The sequence below is a fragment of the Gekko japonicus genome, unplaced genomic scaffold (assembly GCF_001447785.1).
Source record: "Gekko japonicus isolate JY-2015 unplaced genomic scaffold, Gekko_japonicus_V1.1 scaffold955, whole genome shotgun sequence".
NCBI classification, from domain to species: domain Eukaryota; kingdom Metazoa; phylum Chordata; class Lepidosauria; order Squamata; family Gekkonidae; genus Gekko; species Gekko japonicus.
In genome coordinates, this window is record NW_015163631.1 from 26,051 (window position 1) to 40,265 (window position 14,215).

General features: G+C 47.5%; 1 protein-coding gene across 1 annotated transcript in view; it reads right to left on the minus strand.

The window, feature by feature from the left end:
* SETX (senataxin) overlaps positions 1-14,215 on the minus strand; it is a gene marked incomplete at its 3' end in the record, with an annotated part of 81,012 nt that overhangs the window by 22,180 nt on the left and 44,617 nt on the right. Inside the window, exons 6-11 of the mRNA XM_015407533.1 lie at positions 13,573-13,692; positions 12,626-12,797; positions 9,136-9,226; positions 4,675-8,736; positions 3,048-3,150; positions 1,257-1,427 (exon numbers count right to left, since the gene is read on the minus strand). Coding sequence (XP_015263019.1) covers positions 1,257-1,427; positions 3,048-3,150; positions 4,675-8,736; positions 9,136-9,226; positions 12,626-12,797; positions 13,573-13,692 — 4,719 coding nt within the window. The remainder of the gene's footprint in view (positions 1-1,256; positions 1,428-3,047; positions 3,151-4,674; positions 8,737-9,135; positions 9,227-12,625; positions 12,798-13,572; positions 13,693-14,215) is intronic.

Sequence of the window (14,215 nt, forward strand, 5' to 3'; positions counted from 1 at the left end):
GCCACTCAATGGAGAGGGGTGAGAAGGGACAGGAGGATGAAGCTGTTGTGAATGGATGCTAGTTCTGCAAGACCTTACCTCTTAAGGATGAGGATGCACTCCAGACATCAGGAGTAAAAAGCACAGCTCTTGGTGCCCCCCTCCCCCACCCCACGAGGCCAAAATAGACGCGATGCTGAGAGTTCTGAGACTGGAGCGCTCAGAACTTTTCCCAAGTTCAGTCTGGATCTGTCCCACATGGGGTGGAAGAGCCTTTCTACCCAGCACTAAAATCCAGCAGAATTGGTATTTGTTGCACTGGGGAGCAGTGAGGCATTGATATGGGTAAAGGTAAAGGTTCCCTTGCTCGAAAGCCAGTCAAATCCGACTCTAGGGTTGCGGTGCTCGTCTCCGTTTCAAAGCCGAAGAGCCAGCGCTGTCCGAAGACGTTTCCGTGGTCATGTGGCCAGCATGACTAAACACCAAGGCGCACGGAACGCTGTCACCTTCCCACCAAAGTGGTACCTATTTATCTACTTGCAATTCCTTGCTTTCGAACTGCTAGGTTGGCAGGAGCTGGAACTAGAGACAGGAGCTCACTCCGTCATGCGGCACACTCGGGTCTCGAACTGCTGAACTACCGACCTTCCACAGCCTGCAGTTCAGCGTCTTAACCACTTGAGCCACCACAGCTCCTTGATATGGGTAGTTATATGCTTGCCCCAAGTGGGGCAAACAGCAACTCCGTGGGGCACTTTCAGGTCAAGAAACTGGCACTGGGGCAAGCTTTAAGCCCACCTTTCCATCATGCTGTGGACCCAAAGTGAAATGAATCCATACAAAGAGAAAAACTGCACACGGTTCTCCCGGTTATCACCAGGACTGGTGCCTAAAACAAGGAACCTGAACATGATTCCCTGGGTGCTCCTACTGATTTCAGTGGTACCTAAGGCTTACAAAGCAACCTGGAGTTTTTGTTATTAATGAAGACATTTCATTAATAACACTCTCAACCAGTGGTTCCCGAGCAGGCCAGGATTCAGCGGTCCTTGTGCCCGGTGTAATTTTCCGCTTCCTCTGAACAGTAGGCTCTCGTGACGCATCAACCCCTTCCATGCCAAGTGCCGTTTACAAGGTGGCACTGAATGGGCAGAGGCTGCTGTTCAGGAAATGGAAGCCCAAAGCACCGTCCGGCACACAGAACCAGTTCCTCGGGTCCTTGGACCATGACCCCCGGTCATCTTTCGAAGTGGCAGGTGGTCACTTTCTTGACTTACTCGCTTCGCGGACTGATGGCTGGGAAAAATGTGTCACTAGGCCAACGTAACGTACAAGTTCCATCCCACTTTCTTCGATGTACGGGTTTTGTCTTTTGGACACCTTTAAGAAGACCAAGTCACTCTCCTTGGGATGCATCTGACTCTCCAGATCAATTTCCTGAATTTCAGCTGTGGAAATAATTTAAAACCAGATTGAAGAAGTGTGAGCAGGTAACCACCATGAGCCAGAGCCACAAGATTCCTGCTTAAGAACAAAGAATGCCAGTGCTGCTAGATCAGACGGGTAATCTATCTAGTCTAATATCCTGTTTTCTGCAGTTGCCCTGGAAGGCCAAAGAAAGCGAGCACAGAGGCTTTACCCCGAAGCTGCCTCCTAGCACTGGGATTCAGAGGTTTGCTGCCTCCGAATATGGAGATTCTCTTTAGTCACTATGTCTAATAAAGCATAGGCAATAGGGTTACAAGCATTCCAACAATTTAAATTTGGAACGTTGGGAGAACAAAAGAGTTAAACCTGCTTGGAAAATCCTAGTATTATGGGAGAGGGAGAAGTAGCTCTCTCGATCCACTTTTCCCACCGTGTGCATCGTTTCAGAAGCCTTTATCATGTCTCCCCTTAGTCATATGTTCTCTAGATTGAAAAGTTCAGTCCAGGAAAGTACTTCAAGGGTATATGAAGAGACATAAAAAGAACTTCCAAGGGCTGCTTCTTTTACTAAGCCAAAGGGCTGCTGCAGGGGGGGAAAGCGGGCAACCTGAGGTCAGTTACGAGCACCAAGCGGCTTCTTCTAATGCACACAGCCAGGTCAGCGGCCAATCCAGAACAGAGAACAGAAGCCCCTGCCTGCTGTTAATCCTTCTCCTCTCCCAGACCAGCCCCCTTTCTGTTGCTGCTGGTGTCCTTGAGCTCAGGCACTGCTGCAATCCTCTTGCAGGCTCACTAAATCAGCAGTCCCTTTTGGACTTCTTGAGCTGCCCTCGCTGCAACTTCGGAACTCTCTGCAGGGCGGCTTCACACAGTCTAGGTGAGGGACAGGGAAAAGCCAGAGGAATTACAACAGCAACCGTCACCAGGAGGCAATGGGAGTACACACAGGCTAGGTGAGCTGTGCGTTTCTGCTGGCCCACCCCCATTCTGAGGAACGCATTCTAGCATCACACGAGCTGACTGTAAGGGGTAGACTGGGATGGGGAAAGTGTATGAATGAAAAAGCTGGACTGCTTAGAGGGTAATGGGCAGAATCCTTGAAGAGGCAGGAGACAGAGACCTCAAAATTGGCTACAGCGGCTTCCTTTTATCCTAAAAGGATGCTCAGATCTCCTGATGACAACAGGGCCATTCAGATCTCATTTTTTCCTACTTTGTTCTCAATAGCAATCTATTTTTAGTAAGTGTTGGATACTACAGTGTGATTTTTATTTTTATTTTGCTTCATAATAAAATTCTTCACCTGGTGCAAGTGTACTCAAGTGTACTTGCTCTAATGTCCTGGTCCCACTAGTGGACCTCCTGATGGCACTGGTATTTCTGGCCACTGTGTGACACAGAGTGTTGGACTGGATGGGCCTTTGGCCTGATCCAACATTGGCATCTCTTATGTTCTTATATCAGTAGGCTGTTCACAAGAGGGAGGGAGTGGTGAAGAAAAACAGGGAGCAGAAGCCTGATACGCAACAGCACAGCTGTTGGGCCTTAACGTGAGCTTTCACCTGTTGATCTATTTTTACCCACCACTTTAAAGAAGTCTGATTTTACTGCCGACTCCCGCAAGCCAGTGGAATTCTCACCTGTAAAATCGGCTCCGTTGGAGTCTGCACTGAGGCTCAGTAATTTCAAGGGAAATTCCTTCTGCTCTCTCGGCTTCTGATTCTCGAGCCATTCTTGTGCCACCTGCACGGAACAGCAAGCGTTACTTGGGGATGCCAGTGTGGGGAGGGCACCTTTTGAATGGGCTATGTGGATATACGCAGTGAGAGCCACTGGCACTGGATTCAAGGCACTGGGGCAATGTTCCGTTTATGAACGAGGGCTCTTCAGTCCTCCCGGTGACAGCTCCATATCCCCCGGCTCAAGAGGCTCCCCCGAGTCACACTCCGTGAAATGTGAGATCGATGAATGAAAACATCACCCTCCTCGTGGGTGGGCAAAAGAACACTGCGGGATACTATGTGGGCACGTGCATGCACACAAGGGCTGATTCCCGTTAAAAAAACAAAACAAAACCAGAGAGATGCCTCTCTGCCCCTGAGGCTGAGGATGATGAGCAACGTTCAACCAATCTCATCTAGCTTTACAGGTTAACACCGTGTAATGAATGTGTCTGTATGCAGAACACTGGGCGACGGATTACAGTTACCATTTGGAAAGCCACTCAACTCTGCTTGCTTAAGCTTTGAAACCACGTGGGGCTCCCCTCTCCCTACAGGGTAGAGAAAGGAAGAGGTTCAATCACTCAGCCAGTCCCAGAGGAGACAGCACACTAGCCAGGTGTTCTCCTGGAAGGGCAGGAAGATTAGGAACACGAGGGACAAGCGAGAGCTTCAAGGCCCTCCCACAGCTTTCTTTTCTCAATCGCTCTAAACGGGTAGAGTGTCAAGATGCTTCCCACGTGGCAAATGTAATAAGTCGTCTGTATCTTATTCTGAAGACAGGGATTCTGACTAGGAGTGGAGCTTGTTTAAAGTCACTATGTAAAACCCAAGGACTCAGCTAGACCAGATGCATTCCCCCCCATAATATGCAAACCGCACGCTTGCGCAGTCTCCATTTGTGCTCGGGGTTGTGCCGGGAAGGGAAGATGGGGTCTCTCAACCTTCATCAGATTCAAAACTTGCCCCCCTCCTGTATTGGCAATTCAAAGAGAAAATTGGTGCTTTAAAAAACAGGCATGTTATGTTTTCCTTTAAAAAGGCTAACAAAGCAGGATGTCTGGCGTCAAAAAGTGACCATGAGCGAAAGCTGGAGGGACACGCCCCACCTCCCTCTCTTGCACAGCGCTGAGGCAATCTGAAGCAGTAAGAGGCCCCAATTTGCATTTTATGGATGGAAAAATGATCTTCAGTCTTATCGGCTTATGAACCCAGGCTTACCACCCATCCAACACCAGTCAAAAGTTTGCTTTTATTGCAAAATATAAGCTTCCAAGTCCACATGAAACCCTGGCTCCTTTGCGAAGCGATCCTGGTTGCTGCAAAGGAACATCCAGTGTCCTGAACCATTCAGACATGCCAATTACACTGTGCATGGCTAACTAGGGAAAATACTGATATCTTTTTGATACAGACACCTTTTAAAAAGGTGCCTACTTTAAGGTTATTTGCTGGGAGCTACCTCGAGCCCTCGGCAGAGAGCAAGCTACAGCACCGGACTGACATTGTGGCAACTGAATCACAAAGCGCTCAGGGAGGTGCTTACCGTTTCAAAAGCGTTTAGCACCATCAAAGGGAAGAATGTATCGAAGTAGTCGTTGTAACCCTTAAATCTGGCCGGAATAGGGGCCACGATCGACTGAAGGAGGCTTTCAGGCACCCCAAACTGGTTGAATCTCGCAAACATGTCATAGTTCCACCTTAGGACCTCTTTGTTGAAAATGCTGTAGTCTCTCTTCTGAGCGCTAACATGGCTTACTTGTGGGAAGTGTAGGTGCCTCTCTTGCCCAGCATGGATCCCTGGGGTTGGCTGAGCCTTGGCAATTTCCGCAATGCGGTTACTCCGCATGTTCTGGAACTGGGGGTCGTTGTTTGAATTCCGAGGCCCGAGAACGTTCGTGAACGACAGGCGCTTGATCCCATCCATCTTCAAGGCAGGTTTGCTCTTCAGAACCAGGGAGGTCTTGTCAAAGTTCTCCAGGTCCTTGGTGAGGTTGGCACTCCTTGAAGAAGTGGAGCAGAAGATTTTTGCTGTTGAAGGTTTGGGGGGAAGAGGCTTGGCAAAGACATGATCCAGTGGAGCGAGAGCAGAATGCTTTGTGCAGTAGGCTCCTGCTTTATTAACCTTTTCAGCACACCCGACGTGCTTGCACATGTCAGTATTTAAGGAGTGACCTTGCAAGGGGCTTTCAGGAACATTTTCTACCACAATTATGCCATTTTCCACTTGCGAACATACCTCCATATCCACTGGGGCTCTCTGTGTTAAAAACAGGTCATTATCCTCTTCGTTGTCCATGCTTAATTTAGAGTTTGTCTCTTCTGAAACGGCTTTATCACAAGGGCTAGAGGAGAAATAGGAAGAGACCACGAAGTCCGTTTTCGTACCGCCAGTTACAGTGGAACCTAAATTGCCTAGAAAAGGTGTGACAACTGCTGTGTTTTCTACGACATTCATATCAAAATTGGTAGACTGGCCAGCCAATGAAAACTCCTTGTTCACTGGAGAGACAGATGTGGGCTGGACTTCCTCCCTCTCCAGTGGACGTTGGCACAACTTTTTCCTTTCACTGTTTGAGGGGCTACTGGAGCACACAGCTCTCTCTTTCTGAAATCCATTAGCAGCCCCCCTTGCTACTTGTGGGAGACTCTGCTTAGGAACTACCTTCTTGGCTATTTTGAGGGGCTTTGTCTCGGGATTTCTTCCATGAATACGTCGACCTCTCTCTTTTAGTTTGGGTTTTGACTGCCTGTAGAACTGCAGATCTTGGCAAGTCAGCATTTTCCTGTTTTTATCCACCAGACTCTGTGCTGGAATTAATTTAGACTTTCTTTGCTGAGGAGAACCCAACTCCCCAGCGGCTTTGCCATAGCTGCGCAATTCGTCAAGACAGTCTAGCGAACGTTGAGAGAGCTCAGCTGCCTTGCGGGGTGCCTTTTTCAGGCCCAGTTTTTCCACCGTTGATGCCGGCTGAGGATACCCATGGACCTTCTTTGGTGGGACCACGGCAGGGGCAGACCTGAAGGATTTGGTCTGTGGTGATTTTTTGTTGAGAGCGCTTGGCTTGAGATTTCCTTTCTCGGCTCTCTTATGACCCATCTTAAGCTGCTGGGATTTTGCTGGACTTTTGGCTGGCCTTGTTTTTGATTTCTCATTAGCAGATTTTGATGCTGAAGGACCCGCTGTTGTGGACGGGCTGAGCAAAAGTGGATTGTCATGCCTGGCATATCCTCCACCATTAGCACGCGCCTCTGTGAAATCCTTTGCGTTCCCTTTGCCGACAACGGCTTCATTATTGGGCGTTTCAGCTTTACTATCTTTCCTCTTCGAGTTTACCTGTTGCTCAAAATCCTCTGCTGCTTTTTCAATAACCTCTTCCCCAATATAGTCGGTATCATAACCTCGGTCGTTTGTTTGCCTTCCAGTCTCCCATTGTGCATGGCTGCTTCTTGGCTTTATTGGAAGGCCTTGCTGCTCTGGAGGGTCTGCCGCCTTCTCATCCCCCTGGCTGTCTTGCCAGACGGAGTAGATCTCATCCTCGGTTTCAAACTCAAAACACTGCGATTCGCATTCTTCAGCTGGCAGAGGGGAACTGGAGGCAGCGGGCGACTCTTGGCCTCTGGCACTTTCAAAGGCACAGTCAGATGGCTTTTGGAGACTGGCGCCTCCTTGCTTTCTCTCTCGCTCTGCCGCCATATGCATTTTGTTCTTATCCTCATCTGAAGAAGAATCAGAAATCACAATGATCTGATTGCCGGGTTCATCAGCATCCGGTGACGACTGGTTGCTCTCCCTGCCACAACACGATCTCACAGCACCTCCGACTTTCCTCCGAATGCAGCTCTGCTCATGGACGGTGCTCTCTTGGCTCGAATCGACAGGAAAATTGACTCCTTTGGCGTATGCAGCGAGGGAGAGCCTGCTGAGGTCTCTGTCGATCTGAGAATCTGCCAGCAGGGTGGCTGCGGCAGCCGATCTGTTTTTCTTCAGGTTCTTCCTGATCGTTGAATACGGAATGTTCTCGTCGTCACTGCTACTCTCTTCCAAATCACACTCTGCTTTTGGGGCACCTCTCAATTCCGCCAGCCTGTCTACGGATTTCTTTTGGGGGCAGAGCGGCTTGTCTTCAGAGGCATCGACTGAGCTCGGCTCCTGTTTGCACACATTCAATAAGCTATAGCTAGTGCCCCTGATTTCACTCGTCCCCTCTTCCTGACCTCTGCTCCCATCTTTGAGACACAACTGCTTTTCTGCTGCTGGCTCAGGTGTGGTAGTTCCTCTCCTGCTATTTTTAAAAAACTGCTTTAATTTGGAGGTAAGGCTGGATTTCTCCAATACGACTTTGATGTTTGCAAGGCTATCCACACTCATCTTTACCGCTGATCCGCTGCCGCCATTCCTGCCATCAGGATCCTTTTCAGGAACCGGCAAACATTCGGAAGTTCTAGACCTGGCCTCCTTTCCACCCCTATTGTTGCTCTCTAGGTTCAGCAAGGCTTGCTCACAGTCGCTTTTATAGGAGGACTCCCTCTCCCTCTCGTTTTCTGGGTCTTGGGGACAGTGTTCTTTGTTCTGGGCATTTTTGTGTCCATTTGCTAACTTGGGGCAGGCCAAGTGATTGCCTTCCAATACTGATCTCTCTTCTGGCTCTTGTTTTATATTGGACACAGGGCGTTCTGGGGTCTTGTGCAGATTTTGGTCTCGGCGAGAGACTTCCCTGTGCTCCTCCCCCAAACCAGAAACTCTCCTGGGGGACGGCCCTTCTCGGCAGACTTCGTCACTCCTTAATGGCGGACAAGCAGCCTGCTCACAGGATGGATTCACCGGACACCTGTCATCCCCCGTTTCTCTTTCTTGCTTCATTGAAAAAACAGGTGGGGAAACGCAAGCTGCTGCACTCTGCCCGCGGGAGGTAGTCGCCAACTGTTTGTCGTCGATGCTTTCGATGAACTTCAGTAGGCACTTCTGCAATTCGCTGGTGTCCTCGGCGCTCAGCTGCCAGCCCTGCGAGACGTCATGGTTGCGCAGAAGAAAATTGAGCCGGTCGAGGAAGATCTTGCAGCTGCCTTGCAGCCCTTGCTGATAGGCTTCCTTCAAGAGGCTCCGGATCAGCCTCATGCAGACGAGCTGCATGGAGCAAGGTCCCTGTGACGAGACTGGCCCTGAGGTCCTTGGGAAGTTTCGGAGACCGCCCTCGCTGCTGTGCGCGGATGCTGCACTTGGAAGCTTAGCGCATTTCACCACGGCCTCCACCCAGAACTTTGAGCTGACCCGCAACAAGTGCAGGCACCCTTTCGCCAAATGGAGCTGAACCACCGCCACCAGGATCAGGATGAAGCTTTCAGACACCTTGTCACAGTAGTGGGTGGCTTCACAGAAGACCTTGTTGATTTCGGAACACAGATGCCAGACGACCGTCATGATGTAGAGGATTCCTCCGCTCAAGTCCATGAGGGAATGAACAAAAGGAATGAACCACAGAAAAGTGCTGCTGTGCCAGTGCTCTTCTTGGTCAGCGTCGGACTGAAGCATGCTGGCCAAAGCCTGGATATCCTCATGCAAGTTGCGGAAGTAATCCGGCCAAACAGCTGCCTTCCAACCAGTGTCCTGAAATAAACACACTCCAGAGAATTACTGCTAAGCACATACCATTCCCCCCCCCCCTGCAAATCCTAGGGAGCACCCATGCTTGCTTCAGAGGTTGCCCCCACCCAACATACAGGCCTATCTTTGTAGTGATGGGGACTGGAAACTTGCTTATTAAACACAAGTTAAAGGGCGTGGTGTCCTCGTGGTATGGAGGAGGGAACTAACCTATGTATCCAGTCTCAATCTGCCATGGGCTGAATTAATATGGAGGATGCTACCTTTGAAAGTTATATTCTGTCCCGTTATTTCCATTCTGGCATGAATGCAGCGTTCAAATACTTCCACTCTACTACGGGACTGCATTTTTAAAACTTCCAGGGGAGACAACAAGCTACTCCGAGATCTTGTAGGAATTACCTTTGGGAGCTTTTCTGTGTAGTAGTTATACACCATCTGGCTGGAGGTAATCATCTCATCTCCATAGTCAAAGAACGGCTCGGTTTTAGTCCTTCAAAGAAAAAAAAAAAGAGAGACAAGTTTTAAACCATGGATAATATATACCCCCATATGTACTTTAAGCTAGAACATGCCCTGTCCTGAAAGCTGGAGACCACTATTAGAAGAATGGACTAAACTGCCACTAAATTCACTGACATGTCCTCCACCTGTGTCTTACAGTACAATTCCTAGATTTGTTTCCATATGTCGTCCTTTACTGATAATGAGGCACCAAATACAACCAAGGTCGTTAAAATCACTCGGGCAAACACAAACGCAACCCATTTCCCAGAGAACCTTATCTATATTTATAAAAGCCAGCCCTTAACATTCTAGCAACCACAGTTTCATTTAATGTATTGTATCAGTGAGTGAGGTCAGCTCGTCATATAATCGAGCGTCTGACTGATCGTGCTATCAGGCTGTCGTGCAGTGGTCTTCAACCTTCGCAGAGCCAGGACTCACTTGAGCTGAAAGCACGTGACCAGGAAAGCAGGTGGCAGAAGTCACGTGACAGGAAGAGGAGGAGCTAGGTAAGGACTCTTGGGTGGCACCTCAACAGACATGAGGATAAGAAACACAAGTCAAGCACCAGTGAGTACACCAGAGAGAGATACAAGCCAACGGTCGGAATTACGAAGTAATCTCCTCTCCATCACGGAACCTCACCTCACTGCCCTGCTGCTCTTCTGAGCAGGTACACAAAAAAGGGGCAGAAGGTATTGCGCCCTTGATCTCTACACAGCAGGTCCTTCCAAAAGGCAGCAAAAGGGGGGGGGGTGCAACTCTATAGGGATTTGTGATCCAGTAGGAAGGGCTCCAAGACCCACCTGAAGTCCACGGGACTTGTGTGAACAACGACGGAGAAGGCGGCAAAGCAGGTGAAGGGGTTGGGTTGCCTTTCAGGAGCTCAGTGGCCACCCCTGAACTTGTCCTCAAATAGCCCTACATGTCCCAGATTCAAAAGAGCCTGTGTTAAGTGGAAGCAGCCCGATCCCATGTAAGCTTAGTGGTTCAGAAGTGCTACAGAAACGGCTGAGAGTTGTGCATCCAGGAACACAGATTAGAAGAGAAATGCAGCTGACATTCTTTTGCCAAGACAGCCTGTGGCACAGCCATAGCAAAGCCGAGGAACCAGGTCAAGATGCCGGAACGTTAAGGGTCGATCTGGTTTTATACGTATCGCATTGGCCGTGCTGCCCTGAGGGAAAGGAATGGGAGGAACCAAGTGTGGGGAAACTCTGCTTCCACTTCTGAGAGGGGCAGTGAGGAAGGTAAGCCAGTTCTCTTTACTTTCGCTTTACTTTGTCACATGCAACGGAACAGCTGCCAGCCGTTCCTATGGGGGGGAAAGGAAAGCACTGTATTAGGAAATGGTGCTGTGACAAGCAGTGTTGCTCTCGGGGGAGAGGAAGGCCACGTGTCACTGTGCACAGACATACATTCTTGTCCCTACAGTAGAGATGTAAAATTTCCAGAATTTTTGAAGCTTGGAAAAAAACCCGGGTTTTTTCCGGGGGGAAACGGAAATTTTCGGAAAAATTGAAAAAAAATGCTACATTAGCATTTCTTTTGTCTTTTCTAGATTGAGAGTCATTCTGTTACTTTAGGAACATAAAATATGACTATGGACATTTTTACTTGGCATGAAATTATTACAACTAGCATATTAAAAATATAGTGTATCCAAACGATTATTACAAACAGAATATCCAACCACATGCAAAAACAAAACGGAAACTTTTTTACTTTCTTCTGACAATCGCACCTCCTAAAGGAAGAAATGCATCTTGTTCTTGCATTGGAGAGTTCAGTTTGTAACCTAGGACTTGCTTGTCCTCAGTGCACAGAAATTAGATCAATCAGATATATATATTTTAGAAATGATTTGGAAAATATTTGAACACCTTGTCTTTAAATATTTTATTCATCATGTTAAAATAAAACGTTCCCTAATCAATTTCTTTTCTTTTCTTTTTTCAATTTTTCCAATTTTCCGGAAAAAAACAAAAAAGGCTTCAGGAAAAAAACGGGGAAAAACACGGTTTTTTCCCAATTTTTTCCGTTTTTTTTTCCGGGCCTTCACATCTCTACCCTACAGTCAGGATTCTTGTACACTCTGAGCCTGACAACTGTGCTAGAAGGCTGATGGCATGAACATAATATTGCAAACGGTGTGGGTGGGTGGTTGGGTGGGTGGTCCAGCTGACAGTGTGGACTGCCTGAGGCATTCGTGGCAGAGGGGAGATCCAAACTGGGGACTTCCTGATTCACTGCTTGTTCTCAGAGCCGATATGCTACCCCACCCTACACACACAAACCTCACCTCCACGCAGACGACCTGACATAGTGATAGACATCTTGGTAACAGTGCAGCAAAGTTGTTATTTTGCCAACTTATATCCAGCCCGTAACAGGTCACTGGCTTGCATCCACCACCAATGATTTCTAAAAATGGAAGGGATTTCCTCCCACGGAGTGGGACCACCCCACCCCACCCCACTGCAGCCCCCAAATGTCCCCTTAAATGCTGTTTCTCCGGGGGATCTGCAGCAGGAAATCTTCTGCTGAATCCAAGCCTCTATGACTTTAGGAAGGGGGAAACTTTCCTTCATTTAAAGGGGGGAGGGCATTTGCTCTGTAAGTATCACTAGTAGTCTTACAGCTGTCTGCCGCATCCTTTGAATATTATGTGAGCAGGAACAGGGCTCTTCCTGGAAGAAGCCCAGCTGTGTGTGTGACACGGGCACCTCTGAAGGCAGCCTTCCTGGGGTTCGCCAAGGGTGCAAGCGGGGCCCAGCCAGCATTACTTTAAATCTGCACACCTACTTAGCGTTTTACACAGGAGGCATACAAGACAAAGGCTTAAAGATCATGGCCTTGGGCATTCCACCTCCACCCCCCCAATATCCGACCTGATGAGAACACAAACCCCTAGGCACACTGACTTGTATCATTTTGGTTGGTCTTAATAAAAGATATTAGGTGGCTTTTTGGTTCTGCATTTTGCTGTGGACCAATGCGGCCCCCTGCGACTGCTTGCAGACAGATGCTGTACAGTGTTTCCTACACAAAAGTCTATAGCCTGTTCTGCTGGCTAAAACACGCAGGGTTTATTTATGCTCCCAATGTTAAGCATTGGTTTTAATTTATTTGCTAGTTCTGTCATGACCTCTTTAATGTAGTCCACTTGGCCTTTATTATAAACCCATTTGTTTTAGTTCCAAAAAGCTCCCCTCCGCCTTCTGCAGAGAGGCATCCAGCAATGTCACGCATCTCTCCACCATCACTCTTTCCACTGCAGCAGCCAAGCTCTCACCTGGACTCCTGAACACTGTAAGCTACAACGGTTATGTAAAAATGTATATAACGGCTGCATTTTAAAATTCTAATATCTGAAAGGACAAACCTCCTGCAACTTTGGCGAATGCGTTCGATCTTCTTCTTGTAGCTCGGACTGTCGATAATGATTTGAAATGCCTTTATTGGTTCAGTCAGCTGACCCCACACTTTGGACCCAAGGCGATTCAAGATCACCATGAAACACTGCAGTGCTGGCCAGAAGGGATCCTGCTTCTCATCTGAAAAAGATAACCACAACCACTCTCAGATGGGAATATCCTACGCTTAACAATTAGATGACAATCACGTAAGTTTAAGTGTCTTGTGCAAAAAAACCCAAACCAAAGTGACCTATATCACCACGACAAGTTGTAGAGTTATGCGTAAGTTTAAGTGTCTTGTGCAAAAAAAACAAGGTGACCTACACCACCACGACAAGTTGTAGAGTTACGAATGAGGAATCAACATTGTCCAGGGCTAGCTGACTTAAGCCAGAGAGACAGGTCTTATACATCACCGACTGCTAGATCCTGTAGCTGGAGATGCCAGGGACTGAACCAGGGACCCTCTGCGTGTCAAACAGATGCTCTACCCTTTCCCCCCTTCAGGTATTTAAAGCAAGCTATTGTATAACTGAACAGTTCTGTTGACTGGCTTTCTGTCCACCTCAAAAACAGGCCATCAAGGAAAACTGCCATGCACGCACAGAAGGTATACTACCCTTCACTTTTACTGATGTATTTTAAAATCTTGGAATATTGTAAAGGTGTACTTCTTTTTGTATGACTGGTCTAAGGACTGTAGAAATCAACTGAACTGAACTGCCTTCACTTTATACTGTCCCCTCTTAGAATTAATTCACTATACTGAGTTCTGAGTAAATTGCTTTTAACAGGGAACAGTGTGATATTAAGGTAAAAGGAAGGCTTTCACACACACACACAAAAAAGTCAATGCTCATATCCCCATGTTAATTTGCTCGATTATTTCCCGAAATGAATGCTGACTGATTACCATCTTTGTGATCCTTCAGCGTGGTGAGTATGCATTGCATGAAGTCATTCTGCTTTTCTGGGCCAAGTAACAGTGAATCCATAGCTTGTTCTTCCAATACCGTTAGCAACATGCAAATGCCTACAATGAAAATAAAGCAGTTTTTACAATCTGCAGTCAGTCTCCGTTTCAACCCCCAAATAGGTGCAGCTGCACTTGCATTCTTTTCTGTGATCCAAGTGTAGATTGTAGGTTCCTGGTTTGTTTATGTTACTTTGTGAAATGCCACCTTAACACTGATGGCACTACTTAAACCGCAACCAGACCCAGAGAACACTGGAGACGGCAAACTCAGCCCGCAAAAGATTTAAAGGAAGCTGTACTATGCATGTTAAAAAACACCCTCTTCCTCAGGAAGTCATGCTTAACCTTGAAACAGCAATGAGCATTAATTTTTCAGAGGACTCAAGTAATGATGATCTCTGATCCATTATTCTTTTTAAATAAGAGTATATATTCTCTTTAGCTGTTTTCTATTACTTCATTCTTCCTGTATGTTTTCTTTGTATTAAATATGAAAAAATAACAATTTAAAACCCTTAAGATATTTTTTAAAAACCACCTCTTCCTCCAGAAATCAGGCTCAATTGAAAACATTGAATGT